General features: G+C 44.4%; 6 protein-coding genes across 6 annotated transcripts; 3 read left to right on the top strand and 3 right to left on the bottom strand.

The window, feature by feature from the left end:
* Window positions 1–223: 223 nt before the first annotated feature.
* Window positions 224–1,498, top strand: LOC6594872 (COP9 signalosome complex subunit 6). The gene is made up of 2 exons (XM_002020075.2): window positions 224–725; window positions 793–1,498. Exons 1-2 carry the CDS (start codon window positions 327–329, stop codon window positions 1,435–1,437), a joined length of 1,044 nt encoding a protein of 347 aa, XP_002020111.1. The 5' UTR covers window positions 224–326; the 3' UTR covers window positions 1,438–1,498.
* Window positions 1,499–1,525: 27 nt separating this feature from the next.
* On the bottom strand, window positions 1,526–2,881 carry LOC6594873 (diphthine methyl ester synthase). Its single transcript, XM_002020076.2, has 2 exons — window positions 2,636–2,881; window positions 1,526–2,535 (listed from the first exon to the last, which is right to left on the bottom strand). The coding sequence occupies exons 1-2, from the start codon at window positions 2,768–2,770 to the stop codon at window positions 1,825–1,827; spliced, it is 846 nt and encodes a 281-aa protein (XP_002020112.1). The 5' UTR covers window positions 2,771–2,881; the 3' UTR covers window positions 1,526–1,824.
* Window positions 2,882–3,630: 749 nt separating this feature from the next.
* On the bottom strand, window positions 3,631–4,926 carry LOC6594874. The gene is made up of 6 exons (XM_026994779.1): window positions 4,767–4,926; window positions 4,519–4,710; window positions 4,253–4,456; window positions 3,958–4,191; window positions 3,845–3,891; window positions 3,631–3,792 (listed from the first exon to the last, which is right to left on the bottom strand). Exons 1-6 carry the CDS (start codon window positions 4,917–4,919, stop codon window positions 3,783–3,785), a joined length of 840 nt encoding a protein of 279 aa, XP_026850580.1. The 5' UTR covers window positions 4,920–4,926; the 3' UTR covers window positions 3,631–3,782.
* A 527-nt stretch (window positions 4,927–5,453) lies between these two features.
* LOC6594875 (MKI67 FHA domain-interacting nucleolar phosphoprotein) lies at window positions 5,454–6,816 on the top strand. The gene is made up of 3 exons (XM_002020078.2): window positions 5,454–5,606; window positions 5,674–6,021; window positions 6,082–6,816. The coding sequence occupies exons 1-3, from the start codon at window positions 5,511–5,513 to the stop codon at window positions 6,730–6,732; spliced, it is 1,095 nt and encodes a 364-aa protein (XP_002020114.1). The 5' UTR covers window positions 5,454–5,510; the 3' UTR covers window positions 6,733–6,816.
* On the bottom strand, window positions 6,814–7,299 carry LOC6594876 (homeobox protein MOX-1). The gene has a single exon (XM_002020079.1). The coding sequence runs from the start codon at window positions 7,297–7,299 to the stop codon at window positions 6,814–6,816; it is 486 nt and encodes a 161-aa protein (XP_002020115.1).
* A 1,477-nt stretch (window positions 7,300–8,776) lies between these two features.
* Window positions 8,777–10,509, top strand: LOC6594877. Its single transcript, XM_002020080.2, has 6 exons — window positions 8,777–8,912; window positions 8,980–9,118; window positions 9,179–9,308; window positions 9,365–9,459; window positions 9,707–9,943; window positions 10,008–10,509. Exons 1-6 carry the CDS (start codon window positions 8,842–8,844, stop codon window positions 10,107–10,109), a joined length of 774 nt encoding a protein of 257 aa, XP_002020116.2. The 5' UTR covers window positions 8,777–8,841; the 3' UTR covers window positions 10,110–10,509.
* Window positions 10,510–14,554: the final 4,045 nt, after the last annotated feature.

Genomic DNA, 14,554 nt, shown 5'->3' with positions numbered 1-14,554 from the left:
GCAGGTCACTGAAGGAGCTGTCGCTGCAGAGGATCGCAGACTCCATTCGCTTGCCGCACAAAAAAAAAACACTGTTGTTTATTAGCAATTCAATTTTTAGCAATTTTTGAATTTGAGTATCGAGCTACAAAACAGCTGAGAATAACTTTTATCGATTTCAGATTTCAGTATTTCATTGCATGGGTGTGTGGCAATATACGGTCACACTGCTGAACACACATACGGGATCAAACAAAAAGAGTTTTTGAGTTTAATTTTTTACCAAAAAACTAGGAATTTCGTGACCCACTTTCGTTGCGCACACTTCACGTCACCACACTCAAAGCATGGAACAAATGGAGGTCGATGTGGACATGACGGCGAAGCCGAGCACCTCATCATCGGCGGCTGCAGCTGCCGCAGCCGCAACCGCAGCTGCCGCCGGCAGCAACATACCAGAGGCACAGCTGCAACAGCCCAAGGGGAACGTGATGGCTGCAGAGGGTACAACCGGCTCGGTGACAATCTCGCTCCACCCGCTGGTCATAATGAATATATCGGAGCACTGGACACGCTTCCGTGCTCAGCACGGAGAGCCGCGCCAGGTCTACGGGGCGCTGATTGGCAAACAAAAGGGACGCAACATTGAAATAATGAACTCGTTCGAACTCAAGACCGATGTGATTGGGGACGAGACGATAATCAACAAAGACTACTACAACAAAAAGGAGCAGCAGTACAAGCAGGTTGGTCCCCAATTGAATCTTTGCATTGGTCCGCCGCAATAATTGAGTCTTCCCATTTTCTGTACAGGTATTCAGCGACCTCGACTTCATTGGCTGGTATACGACGGGCGAGAATCCCACAGCGGATGACATCAAAATCCAGAAACAGATAGCCGCCATCAACGAGTGCCCCATCATGCTGCAATTGCACCCGCTGTCGCGCAGCGTGGATCAGTTGCCGCTGAAGCTCTACGAGTCGCTGATCGATCTGGTGGATGGGGAGGCCACCATGCTGTTTGTGCCGCTAACCTACACACTGGCCACCGAGGAGGCGGAGCGCATTGGCGTTGATCATGTGGCCCGAATGACCTCCAACGAGTCGGGCGAGAAGAGTGTGGTCGCCGAGCACCTGGTGGCTCAGGATAGTGCCATCAAAATGCTCAATACACGCATCAAAATCGTTCTGCAGTACATCAAAGATGTGGAGGCAGGCAAGCTGAAAGCTAACCAGGAGATACTGCGCGAAGCGTACGCACTGTGCCACCGCCTGCCAGTGATGCAGGTGCCCGCCTTTCAGGAGGAGTTCTACACGCAATGCAACGACGTGGGCCTCATCAGTTATCTGGGTACCCTTACCAAGGGCTGCAACGATATGCATCACTTTGTTAACAAATTCAACATGCTCTACGACCGCCAGGGATCATCGCGCCGCATGCGCGGACTATACTACTAAACGAAAGATGGTTTTTCAAATGCGATGTGAGGTAGGATGTACAATTAAAGCGTCAACATTATGTGTCCTTTGGGTTGTTTCGGTTGGGTTGGGTTGGTGTAATGGGTTAATGCAATTTTATTGTTTTTTTTTTGCTGACAATTGGCAAACTACAGATAAAGATGGAATTAAGCGGGCAGAGCCAAGTGGGTGAAACCACATACATATGTATATCACTTTCTTCTTATAATCCATGGAGAGATGCAGAGCTTCGAGCTTCTTAAATTCAATTCAATGTGTCGCCCATCGGGCGTATGCATATACAACATTTTCTAAACACTTATGTGCAGATGTAGATACATCATAATTTCATTTCATTTCAATGCAAAGTCGGTGGGAATTATTTAGTTAATGATTGTAATCATCGAGTTTGATGTTGGCTGCGTACTGCTGCAGGAATTCCACCTCCAGTGGGTGCATCTCCTTGGCGGGAATGATCAGCGAGTGCAACGGGCCGCCCAGGTCTGTGGAGCGCATTTCGAGCAGCGTAGTCACGGCAATCTGTTGCGTCTCTTGGCCAACACGTGCCAGGCCCACGCACAAGGATTGCTCATTGAGCACTGTGTTGCGCTCCAGCGCATCCTTCTTCTCCACGATATTGAGCAGCTGGTGGGCGGCCTCCGCCACACTCATGAAGCGCGGCGGCATATACTCCTTGCGTTTGCGCATTAGCGACTCTGGGGTGGGCTCCTTCACCTTGATATCCAGCAGGCACAGCGTGTGCATGTTGTGCAGGCGATTCAGTTTGACTTTGTCGTAAAAACTGTCTGGCTTCCAGGTCTCGTCCCAGTATGGTATGGACACAGTCTCTCCAAATTTGTACAATTGCAGCCCGCAGCAGCCGACGGCATTCATTATGGACGCATTGTGGATTACTTTGTAGGGTATGTTCTTCTCCTTGGCGCGCAAAATGAAGTCTGTGTGCGTGGTGGCGCCGAAGGGGTCGCCGACGACCAGGAGGGCCACATCTGTCTCGCCCGCTCCCGCCAGAATCTCATCGGCACCCTGCTCCACAAGGTCACGGTCTGCCAGCAGCAGCGGTCGACCGTAGAATTCTTGCTGCAACACACACAAAGCGGCAGGGAAAGGCAAAAAGTTAAGCGAAAATCGTAAAATCGGTATTCCTGCGACCACCTGCCCTGCCCCCAAGACTACTCACCATGTCCTCAAGGCTACAGCCCAAAATTGATGTATACATTTCGAGGTACACACGACTGCATTGCTTGACAATTTCGAGCCCTTTCACTGTGATATCCTTGATATCCCCAAGGCCGAGTCCGATTAGATAGAACATGCTGGGACTTGACTGGAGCTGGAGCTGTTACTTGCGTGCGTGCTACTGCCAATTCTGCGCTTAAAAATAATTTAAATGTTGTGGACCAGACCCCAACACGTGCCCGTCAGTGCCGCCCGCGAATTTGTCGAACTTAGCCCACTTAAGCCCCCTCTATTTGAACAGTTCAACGACTTGAAGTAATGGCGGAAAATATTACTAACTGTAAATTCTTCTGTTAGATCCATGCCATCTCTACTCTGAACTTAAACTTAAACGATATCTTTCAACTGAACTTCATTCAATTCGGTGGAATATTAAAATACCCCCTTGGTCTAAAATGGGTTAATCCTTCTCCGTCAAGGATTGGAAAGCATATTCATCGATTTTGATATTCCGTGGAATATTACTATGTAGATATGACTTACATACATAAACACATAATTTTTTCTGATTTATGAATAAATTTTCTACTTCACTAGCTCATTTTAAATAACCACTTTTATTGCATTCTGTATAAAGCTAGGTTTAAACAAAAAAGTTCTATGGAATGTTGGGAAGAAGGACATTGCTGCGTTGAAAAATCCCTTGACGAGAGAAAGAAAGTCCCAAAAAAAAGAAAGAAAATATCCCACCAAACGGCTACCGATACTATCGACTGTTGCGCGCCAAATATACATAGTTCGAAAGTGCTAATTTAATAGATTGATGAAATGGATCAAATACCTTCAACTCAATATCGATCACCCTGGTGCCAGTGATTCTGATGGCACTGAACAAAAACCAAAAAGGCATCGGGTGCGCCAGGCAGACAACAAAAAATGCCACCCAGTGTTCCAACAATGGCGGACTATTCAAATTAACTGTTCTTTGTATGTATATGTGTATACTGATACGCTCCCATGAGAACTTTATAAAAACATTTATTGCGGATGCATCTGCAGCTGGATTGGTACCCAGCCCCTTGGATATCCTCCATATGGAACGACAAATAAAAAATACACTTATGGTAATCTCTTAGCATTAGGGACCATTAGGGTTCACTGAAAGAGATCAAGAATTAAAATATATACGCTATATTCAGAATATCCTTACTGTATCCTTGCTGCACGTACAACGCAGAGGGCAATGAATCGCTCCAGCTGAAATCACCATTGAAAATAAACTTATTAACGTCCATTTAGTAAAATAATGCGCAATAAACTAACCGTCATGGCAAAGTCTGATTCGATGTCGGTTTTTTTACACAATACCTTGCACACGGTTAGGAAGTATGTGCGCATTACCGCTCCAAGATCACTTTCGAGAAACTCGTAACGATTAATCCACATATTTATGACGAGGAAAAACGAGCGCATCAGAATGAACATGTCATGGTATTGATCAGAGTTCGCCAGCTGCTGCCAGTTGACCAACTTTGCCATTTCGAATGCATTACGCGCCTGCAAATAGGAATAATATTCGTACAATGTTGCGTTGAATGCCTGGTACGCGGCTATTCACATTTCCAGTCACTTGCAGTCTTGCTGGGACCTTGGTGTATCTGCTCAAGATGGTCAGAAGCAGGGCCTGGCCAACGTCACTGCCAGATCCAGATGAGAGCATTAGACGGGGAAAGGCCGCCTGCATATTCAAGAAATTTTCCAAACGCTTGGCTCCCACGCCTTGCACAAACTTCTGATACAAGCCATTGGCAATAAATTCAATCTGAAGTGCAATCACAACACATATAATGCAGGAAGGCGAAGTGGATTTGCTGGATAACGTACCTGGTCTGGATAAAGAATAGATCCTAAATTGGAGACAGTATCTAATAGCGTGAAGCGTTTATCAATGACCATAAAATTGTCCTGTTCGTATGTCATCATCATTATGGCCAGAATATATAAATCAAGCATCTCTTCCAGATCAAAATCTGCCCAATCATATCTGGACAAAGTCGCCTGCAAATAGGTTAGCAGCTGCAAAAAATGCCTTTTGAGAACAATAAACTCAGGGGGAAATTTGTTTACCTTACCTGATTGCAATCTGATATTTGCAGTGCACGTGGAAAGTAATCCTTTATAGACGATTTGGCCAGGAATGTTTTCAAGTCCTCATGATCGTAGCTCTTTCGAATCTTATCCTCGTCTGATTCAATGGAAGAATCAAGTAATTCCGTCGGATTCATTGTAAAATTGTATAAAGCGCGCCTCCCCTTGTAAACAAAACAAACGGAGCAGAAGAAGAAGAAGAGAGGTAGGGCTGCATTTTTAAATATCGAAATTAGCAGCACTCATTTTCATACCCTAGGGAAAAGGATATGATAGAGTTGAGAAAATGTTTGTCATCTCAGGCTCCGTAGGTTACAAGATACTAAAACATATAAATTCTGCAATTTTCTTTATTAATTACGTTTTACAAACAGATCGGAATAGGGTATACAAAGGCCTATACACGCATCATGTCTTCAAATACCAGCAACATTGTGACTGCTTTTGTTTGTTAAACTATTTTGTTATTGCCTTGTTTCGGCCAAAATATAATAAAAAGCAACTAGCCAATCTTATGTGAGCAAAGCTGAGAGATCTAAATAGCTATTAATATTCGACGGAATATCAAAATCGGAATATGTAAAATATAACTTGAATTCGTCAGTATATTTGCGGTATATTTTGGTATTACGGTATTTATATTTCTGAGGGGGACACACTGCTCAGCTCCACGTGCGGCAGTTTCATTTTTTCGTTTATTTTAATTTAATTGCTAAAGAGAACTAAACATGGCGCCGGTGAAGAAGCCCAAGGCACAGCAGATAGCCAAACAGGCTTCGCCCACTAAAAAGCCAGAGGCGGTCAAAAGTGTGGTCTCCGGACAGGTAATGGGAACAACATTTCCAATGGCTGCCGCCTGCTAACTGTAAATGCTGCTCCATTTATTTTTAGATCAAGAAAAAATTGCCAAAGGCCAAGCCCGAGGACCAGAAGGAGCGCAAGGAGCGCGGCATCGTGTTCATCAAGCACTTGCCGCACGGATTCTTTGAGCAGCAATTGCGCCAGTATTTCAAGCAATTCGGTCGCGTGCTGCGTGTCCGGCTGGCCCGTTCGCCACGCTCTGGCAACAGCAAGGGATTTGCCTTCGTCGAGTTTGAGTATCCGGAGGTGGCCAAGGTGGCCGCCGATACCATGGACAACTATCTGATGTTCCAGAAAGTGGTCAAGGCGTCGTACATTCCGCCCGAAAACCAGAAATTCAACTACTTCAAGTCCTCCGTGAAGAGGGTACACAACAAGGTAAGGCTGTAAGGGGGATAGTGAAATGATAGGTCCTGTAATTATTTCAATGCTCTTCAGGCTGGCAAAGAAATCTACGTTTCGGAGATCACTAAGCGAACGCAGAACAGCGTAAAGAAGCAAAACAACTGGAACGAAGCTTCCTGCCAGAAGCGCACTGTTTCCAACCTTGGAAAAATCAAGAAGATACAAGAGAAGTACAATCATTTGGGAATTGATTTCTCGAGTCTTATCGTGGAGCCTATCAAGAAGTCCAAGGAATCGCCAGAAGCCAATGCACCATCGACAAGCGAGGCTGCCAAGTCCAGCAAGAAGCAGAAAAAAGCAAAGGAGGTTCGCATAGAAGACTTGCTGGGCACCACCATCGATGAAGACTCTGATGACGAGGACTATGTGGATGCCTCCGAAGATGAGTCTGATCTTGAGTTTGAGGACGAGGAGAGTGCGCAGGGCAGCGATGATACCGAGGATAGCGACGAGGAGCAGGATCTTCCACCGCCGCCGAAAAAGTCACAGAAGAAAAACCCTCCTGTGGCCCGGCTGGAAGATAAACTAAAGCGCAAACATGGCGCTGGTGGCGTGCAGAAGAAGAAGCCCGCTCCGGCACCCAAGGCCAATAAAAATGCCGTCACACAGAAGCTGCAGCTGGCCGCAGCCAAGACGCTGGCCAAGCCGCTGCAGAAGGTCAAGTCCAAGAAGTTGAAGAAATAGTCGTAAACTACATTTTACTCTAATTACTTAGTAAGCGAACATTTGTAAGAGAAGTTGTGTTAAAATATGTCCCTGTACAAACTAGCAGTGCGTTTTGGTGGCTCCTCCTTCCTCCAGCTTGATGCGTTTGCACTTCATGCGGCGATTCTGGAACCAGACCTTCACCTGCCGCTCCGTCAGCTCCAGCGCCACAGCGATTTCGTACCGTCTCAGGCGCGTCAGATAGTTTGAGTAGAGGAATTCGCTCTCCAGCTCCTTCAGCTGCGACTTGGTGAATGCTGTGCGCTCCTTGCGCTGCGAGGTGGTTTCTGTCCTGGCCTTCGGATTGGAGTCTCGGACGGGCTCGTCTTGCCTTGCCGGTGATCTCTGCTGTTCCTGCTGCGTGGCATCCAGCTCGTGGGCATCGTTGGACGACGACCAGGTGGCCTCCATTTCATGGTATCCCTGATTATACATCTGATCATAGCCATAGCTGTAGTCCGTATATCCTTGGGTCTGGCTGAGCCATGATTTGTTAATATCCACATAATAGCAGGTCTCGCAATCCATGGAGTTGGAGTTCTTCATGCACGATGCTGGTTCCTTTCGCGGCTAGAGTCTACGTAATACTGATCGCTCGGACCCAAGGGAGCAGCTTATTAAGGAAGTGCCCCTCGCTCTCTTTCTTCCGATCGCGGCTCAATCTGCTTTTTCACTTAACTGCAAATGATGTGCTGCTGATATGATAATTGTCCGCAACATCTGGACACACAAGACCGAACCCCGACCCCCTACTACCAATCGTCGCGTGCCCGATCTGCGTTCCCTTTCTTTTATAGTTTTGAGCGGTTATGACACCCACCATCTCCTCCCCTCCCCTATGTTGTCTTAGTCTATGGATCTCTTGTCAAAACAAATACGAAACGATCCAGAATCCGACTCCGGCCAGAAGCGGAAGTACTCGCTAGAGCATGATGCAGGACAGCGCATGTGTGCGGGTTGCATGAGTCAAGTGCTTTGTGCCCCTTGTGGGAGGGGGGCTATTAAATTTGAATATCTCCGACGGTCGTAAAACTGTGTCGGAGATTTATCTTAAAGTCGCGCAATTGCACGCGCTTTTAAGCTGATGCGGCAGATCGACTTCTGGCTACTGTCCGTAGTTCCACCCCCTGTCTGCAGAACCAAAGTGGAATTTGATGTCGTAATTTAAATGTTTATTAGGAGATACGAGTTGGTATCAATTCATATACATATGTATATGCGGGTGATCCGTTCGAATAAGCAAAACATAATTTAAATGTGTTTTTGAATAATTGCGCAAAGAAACTCCACTTATCTGGCAACTCTATACAAATGGTGTAAGTAAATAAATTTCTTACAAAATTATAGCAATATAGCATAATAATTATGGAATATTTCTATGCCTAGCAAAATATTTGCATCTTAGGGTATACAAATGTCCATACCACCGGTGGACATGCAACAAGTGTTCGACTAACGTCTTACTTCATGCTCACTTACGATTAAAGCTTTGACATTATTTTCTTAAACCTTATTTTAGGCACAGTCCAATAAAAGGGAGTACTTAAAGAAAGAATATATTGTAGAAAATAGATTTATTTATCTGCTTAAAATATATGGCCAGTGTTGAGGGTACCCAGGTAATTATTTTATTCGGTATATTTTTGAATTGAGACGGTATATTTCGGTATATTTCTGAGGGTCAGACCGTATATCCTATCGACAAGCCCGCGGTCACACTGGTGTTTTGTTTTTGATGCGTTGCGAAGCAACAATTTCTTTGATTTTAAAAGGTAAATAAATGCATGGATGTATAAAAATGTGCTCACCGTGCACATAGATGTTGAAGTAACAGACCCAAAGTTACAGCTGGTGCTTAAGTGATTGTTAAACGTGTGAATTTAGCGTTAAAAGTTTCAAGCCCAGCTTGGGGACGTCCACTGGGCGACACACCCAAAATAACAAATTAAGCAAACACGCCCTGCAGACCATCGCAATGTCCGAATGGTGTTGCTAAGTATTCAGTATTAATTTTCTCCTGTAGTTTTTTATAGACTGTAAACCGATTTCTACTTCTGCTGTGCGTGACGTCACTTGCAAGGCTTCAAGATGAATTACGGAAGGAAAACGCCCTCCACATATCGCTCCAATCCCTCGGTGTACTCCCATGCCACGGGAAGGTATGTATTTAACAGAGTATACTCTAATGATGGGTTTGACAAGCTGGCATTTTGTATATCCCTGTAGATCCTCGACAAATTTGCATTCCAAGATGTCGCGTTCGACGCGGTCTGTGCGGATTCCTTGGTACCAGCGGCCGCTGCTCAAAAACAATCAGTATATTGATATACAAAAGGGTGCCATGCTCATTGGCTTATTTGCCATTGTAAGACGATTGCAAGATCTTAAGCCCTACCCAAGTGTATAAATCTTCTCTTCCTTGCAGTTCCTTTCACTGTTTACCATTGCCTCGAGCGTCTTTGATATCTACTGCTATGCGATGGCCGCACCTGGGTCCACGCATTATGGGTACTATATCATATCGTATGAGTTTGTCTATGTGGGAAATAAGCATGGTATGGAATCATTAGGAACCTCATTTCAAGCATAAATAAATGTAAATTCCTTTTAGTGCGCAACATGTTGATTGTGTTTGCCCTGTTCTCCCTGATCATGGCACTGATTAACTTTGTGACCAGCGTGCTGCTGTGCGTGGCCCTCCGAAAGGTAAGTTGTGGGTTTGATGGTGGTAGTACCTTAAAGCATATGCATAGATTTCATTTACATTTCTCATTGCCCGAAAGCAAGAAAAACTGGGAGCACAGAAACGTTCACTGAGCAAACGGGTAACAAATGCATCCAGCACAACCATGAACAAAGAAATTTTGCACTTGTCCCCCAACCCCAAACTAATTGGCTGCATTTTATGCATTGTTTTTATAGTAATCACCATCTGATTTTTCTCTCTCCTCAGGAATACGAGCGGAAGGTGATGCCCTGGCTGTGGACCTTTGCCGTGTTCACGGTCTGGCGCGCCTTGGCGCTGATCTTCTTTGCCATTGTCAATGACTTGTACTTTGCCTACAATGTAATAATGGTGATGCTGTGGAGCATCTTCTGTTTGCTCTCGATATATGGCTGGGCCGTGGTCTATTCACTGTTCCTGGAACTGGTGGATCTCACCAAACTAGAGGATTTGGCTCATTTACGCGCAAGTTTCTTGCTTAATTAAACATTAAGCTAAGCATATATCTTATAATTATTCCTTTTTGCAGATGGGTACAATGGCGTCGCTGCATGCCTCTACAGCTAATTCCCTCGCTGGTTCACGTCCCACAACTCCTCATAGCACCGTATCCACAATGCCCGTTGGCTAGGAATCGTATTCTCTATATGAGATAGATCACAACGAAATTGCACAAACCAGACCGTCCAAAAGCTGCACCAGACTATCCCCGATGCGCTTTGTTTCCACCAACATTTAAATATTTAAACGATTGTACATTCCATCCACCAGTATAGTGCCTTAGAGATGCGTCTATCGAATACCACAAATTATTTACACGAATCTGCATAAATAGTTCTTAAGTTTTGTTCCGTCCAACCGATGCAAGATGCAATGTTTTTCTAATGCTTTTCTATATTGTTAAAGAATCTCTCTGCCTTTATGTATGACAACATATCATGTTTTTTATATACATATACTATGTACAACCCGAATAGTAGCTATATTTGTACCGAAAGTAGTACTTTCGACAAGCGACAAGCAATTATAAAACACAAAATACAAACCTAAATAAGTTTTCCTAATGATGGTCGTGCGGTGGATCATTTTCCGGGCGTTGACCATACGCCCACCCTTAAAAAGCATTACAAAATATTCTGTGATGATTCAGAAGCCACAGTGAAGCAAGGGCTAGCCAAAAGGGAATTTTAGCCCTATGAAAAATAACCGATCTGATGTAATTTTAAGAACCAATTGTAAAGGCTAGGAAATCCAATATTCGATTCTCTTTTGCAGGCACATGAAGATGATCTTACCGAGTTAATGATCACAGTTCACTTGGGAGATGATTATCAGGGCGTCTACCATACGCCCACCATTGAAAAGTAATTCATCTTAATTCATGATGATTCATTAGGACAGCACAAGGCACACTGGTTCAAGGCTACTTAAAAGTGAGCCGCTTTTTGAATGAAGACATTTATAAGGAATAATCAATCCAAGACGCAGCTCTGGAAGCGCTCTGGGTTTCCCTTTCAATCAACTTGCACAAGCATCAGGGAGCTATGACATTGTATTGTACTTCCAAAGAACAATCTTTGAAACACATTTGCGGCTGGACTTTCCATGAGAGTGTGCAATGTGCGAAGAAAAGGCATTTACTGGTCATTAACACCCGAAAATATATTATGAGCCCCACACACACGGCAAAGTGGGGCAGTTCAAGAGCACACAGGCGACACAGGCACAGACACAGACACGGGCATGAGCAAACGCGATGGGACTTGTAGATGTGTGGATGCGTGTCGTGTGTGTGGAGGCCAAACAAAGTTCAATCAACTGTTTTTGTTAATCATGACGACGACGACTTTTGCGATAGAGGGTGGTGATGGTGCATCGGTTAGCTGGAGTTTCCTCCCTCCTTAACCCGACGACTGCAGTACTTTCACGGCCTGCTGCTAATGATGGCGCATTCAGGTTTCACTCCATCATCAGCAGGGGGGTGAGGGCATCCATCCCATTGGGTTAATTTAAACAATTGCAATTGGAATTCAGCTGGAATACAAACTACGTCATAATCTAGCAACTCTGGATGGAGAGAGTCTTTGTGCCTGTCTCTGTCTCGGTTGTAGAACGCAATTTGTTGCTTGCGCCATTGACTTATCAACTTCAGGCATCAGGAAGAAGCAACCAACCCCCCTCCTGCAAGCCAGGCAAACAAAAGCTAGGGGGTGATGGTTTGCTACGCATTAAAGTTCGACAAATTGCGTTGTCTTCAAGTCCTTAGGTCAGTCTCGCACTCTCACTGCATATTCTCTCTCGCTCTGTCACTCACACAGCTGTTGATCACACCGCAAACGGTAAATGTGCTTGTCGTGCACCTGTCTTCCCGTTCCTTTCCTTTCCCCCAGGTTGAATGCACCAAAGCAAAATGGGATAAACCAAAGTGTATTAATGTAGGGTGGGGAATTTTCAGAGAGCGCTCTCCGTGATAAATGATATTGGGAACCTTCGCCACTAAATATAAATAGAGTTAGAGTTGCAAAATTATGTACATATGTATGTATGTGTGGAAATGCTTCACCCTATCCTATATAAACATACCTTGAGATAAACATAAATTTTTGGCGAGATGGAGTGAGTGCGTGCCAAAAATACACAAAACTTTAGTCTGTTCCTCTTCCCCCTTGCTAGATTTGCTTCCACATGCTCAATTTATGGTCCTTTTCCCCATATGGCTGTACAATGCACTCGCTCTCACACTCAACCTTGTAGCAAACTTACATACATATATGTAAATAGATATGTAAACATTTTCCCTCTCTAGCTGTAGCTCCCTCTGTTCCATTGGCTTTACATTGTTCATTTTGTAAGACGCACCATGTTATCAATCAGCTCTTGTACGCATTGTTTTGGCCACCTTTGTCTTTTGCACTGCGTCATTTCCAACGGGGCACTATGCAACGGTTCCCTCTGCATCAGCCTCTCTCCGCTACTGATTGTTGAGGCTATTCACCACGCCATGTTATGCCACCCCCACACAGAGGGAGCAGTGCAGTGCACTGCAGTGCAAGGTGCCTTTGTATTGAGTGTGAATTTATTCTCCGTTTGAGTTGCCTATTTTTGTGCCCCTCTTTTATTCTATCTATGTACGCGCAGTGGAAGCAAAATAGACAACTGTCATGGGAGCATTCTCTGGAGTCGCACCTTGTCTCAATACACCTTGATTGGCATGTCTTTTGCCCAACTTTTTCTGTTATCTCTGGCTGCAGGGCAATACGTTTGTATGTATGTATTTTCCCACCTCAACCATCAACGCTGACTGCGACGCTGACTGCGCAATTGTTGCTATTTACTAAAAACAGGAAATAATTTTCGTTTTCTATAGAAAACACTGCCAGCGCAGTTGCTGCCGACGTTGCCTTCGCTGGCGTCGCTGTTGCGTGTCTGATATTTTATTTTTAACGCTCTGCGACTTTAAATTTTTTGTTCCTCTTTTTTACGTCTCGCATAATTTTCGTAGCTCTTTCATAGCCTTGCCGGAGCCCCCGCACTGGGCTTCCACGGAGTTCGTTAGCTTTAGCGCTCTTATATGGCTGGAATTTCAATTTGTTATTATTTTTATCAACAAAAAAGTCGTCGGCCACAAGGTTAGTGCAGAACGCATGTCGTAAGACCAGAAACGGCCTTTGATAGCCCTCGAAGTGCTATTGAGTAAACTGGATTCGGTCTACAGATCATACATAGATAATTCTGTAGGAACAATCAAACATGATCACATTGGATCCTATGACCTCTAATTAAACGAATTTTAGCCTCACATTGCCTTTGCATTTATTGTGCGAGTGATCAGAAAGAGACAAAGAACAAGTCGATATTCGGGATGCCCTACCCCACCAATCACTGAAAGCATTCCAGTTGGGAAGCCATTTGTCATCAATGGAATACTTGGAATAAATTTTCAGAAATATATGTACAATTTAAATTCTACCTAACAATCAGGTGTATACCCTTATCTGCACACTGGAATTCAAAATTAATATACTCCTCTGTAGGGTGTACACAAAACGAATTGCAGGCCAACGAAAATGTTAACCTGCTAAACTCACCACAGCCCACCGCAGCAGAGAAACGGAGACAACAGCAATTTCACAATTTGACTCTGTTATTTCAATTGTAAGGAAAATCAAAACAATTAACATGCAATTGGCTGTTCCTGTTAATGCTGAATGGTTACAACATAAGTACACCCCTATAGCGAACGCATAGAGGTTAACATTAGTAACATTTCTTTTTCAACAAAGTGCGCAGTTTGCACTGATGACGCAGCAACAAACACAATGACAATGTCGTCGACAACAACAGTTGCTTCCAATTGCTCACTGCTCTCGCATACTCTCTTTCCGTCTCTGCTCCCTCTCTGTCACTGTTAATTTCTTGCTCTCGCAGCTAGCGAACAATATGGCGTCTTTGAAATTGTGTCGTCGCCCAATTTAAAATTTTTATAAAAACCTCAAATGCCAGTAAGGCATACATGTGTACTACACATATTTGGAGAAAATGCACATCAAGCAAAATTGACTATGATTTTTCCATTTATTGAGCCCGCAGGGAGAATCATATGACAGGCTGATGTAAACTTTGCCCTCCTCTTTCGTTCTCTTCGCTGCATGGGTCTTTTGTGTCTGCTGCTCTTATTGTGCGCTCTATTCTGCTCTTCTGTGCACTTTGCACTCATTTTGTTGGTTATTGTTCAAGTTTTTTTTTTTTAAATTTAAATACGCATTTTCAACTAGTCGCTCTCACTTAATTTATAGCTATTTTATCACTTATTTCCTACTCTGAATTTTTCACCACACCCTCTGTTAAGTGTTGGCTCTCTCAGCACTGCTCTCTGATACGCGATTTCTTTTTAACTCTGCACCCTGCACACATCCGCTGCTGGCGTATGCGTTCCCACCACCGTCTGACCAACGGCTGAGTGGCTAACAGCAGTCGTCGTGGCTGGTTTCTGGGCTCGCTCTCTATTCACCGCTGTGTGCGTTTCGAGGGCCAGAAGCATGAAAGTAGAAACTGGGCAGCATTTCAATTCGAGCC

The sequence above is a fragment of the Drosophila persimilis genome, unplaced genomic scaffold, assembly GCF_003286085.1.
Source record: "Drosophila persimilis strain 14011-0111.01,24,50 unplaced genomic scaffold, DperRS2 tig00000000-arrow-pilon, whole genome shotgun sequence".
In the NCBI taxonomy this organism is placed as follows: domain Eukaryota; kingdom Metazoa; phylum Arthropoda; class Insecta; order Diptera; family Drosophilidae; genus Drosophila; species Drosophila persimilis.
This window is presented reverse-complemented; position numbering and strand designations above follow the sequence as displayed.

What these genes read in the sequence shown, in the direction of transcription:
- LOC6594876 (XM_002020079.1), bottom strand. Translation starts at nt 7,299, where the DNA reads ATGAAGAACTCCAACTCCATGGATTGCGAGACCTGCTATTATGTGGAT.
- LOC6594875 (XM_002020078.2), top strand. Translation starts at nt 5,511, where the DNA reads ATGGCGCCGGTGAAGAAGCCCAAGGCACAGCAGATAGCCAAACAGGCT. An exon ending in AAAGTGTGGTCTCCGGACAG is followed by an intron (nt 5,607 to 5,673) that starts GTAATGGGAACA and finishes ATTTATTTTTAG; the next exon opens with ATCAAGAAAAAATTGCCAAA. An exon ending in TGAAGAGGGTACACAACAAG is followed by an intron (nt 6,022 to 6,081) that starts GTAAGGCTGTAA and finishes AATGCTCTTCAG; the next exon opens with GCTGGCAAAGAAATCTACGT.
- LOC6594872 (XM_002020075.2), top strand. Translation starts at nt 327, where the DNA reads ATGGAACAAATGGAGGTCGATGTGGACATGACGGCGAAGCCGAGCACC. An exon ending in AGGAGCAGCAGTACAAGCAG is followed by an intron (nt 726 to 792) that starts GTTGGTCCCCAA and finishes TTTTCTGTACAG; the next exon opens with GTATTCAGCGACCTCGACTT.
- LOC6594873 (XM_002020076.2), bottom strand. Translation starts at nt 2,770, where the DNA reads ATGTTCTATCTAATCGGACTCGGCCTTGGGGATATCAAGGATATCACA. An exon ending in GCTGTAGCCTTGAGGACATG is followed by an intron (nt 2,536 to 2,635) that starts GTGAGTAGTCTT and finishes TGTGTGTTGCAG; the next exon opens with CAAGAATTCTACGGTCGACC.
- LOC6594877 (XM_002020080.2), top strand. Translation starts at nt 8,842, where the DNA reads ATGAATTACGGAAGGAAAACGCCCTCCACATATCGCTCCAATCCCTCG. An exon ending in CTATGTGGGAAATAAGCATG is followed by an intron (nt 9,309 to 9,364) that starts GTATGGAATCAT and finishes AATTCCTTTTAG; the next exon opens with TGCGCAACATGTTGATTGTG. An exon ending in TGTGCGTGGCCCTCCGAAAG is followed by an intron (nt 9,460 to 9,706) that starts GTAAGTTGTGGG and finishes CTCTCTCCTCAG; the next exon opens with GAATACGAGCGGAAGGTGAT.
- LOC6594874 (XM_026994779.1), bottom strand. Translation starts at nt 4,919, where the DNA reads ATGAATCCGACGGAATTACTTGATTCTTCCATTGAATCAGACGAGGAT. An exon ending in GACTGCAAGTGACTGGAAAT is followed by an intron (nt 4,192 to 4,252) that starts GTGAATAGCCGC and finishes TCCTATTTGCAG; the next exon opens with GCGCGTAATGCATTCGAAAT. An exon ending in AATCAGACTTTGCCATGACG is followed by an intron (nt 3,892 to 3,957) that starts GTTAGTTTATTG and finishes TGGTGATTTCAG; the next exon opens with CTGGAGCGATTCATTGCCCT.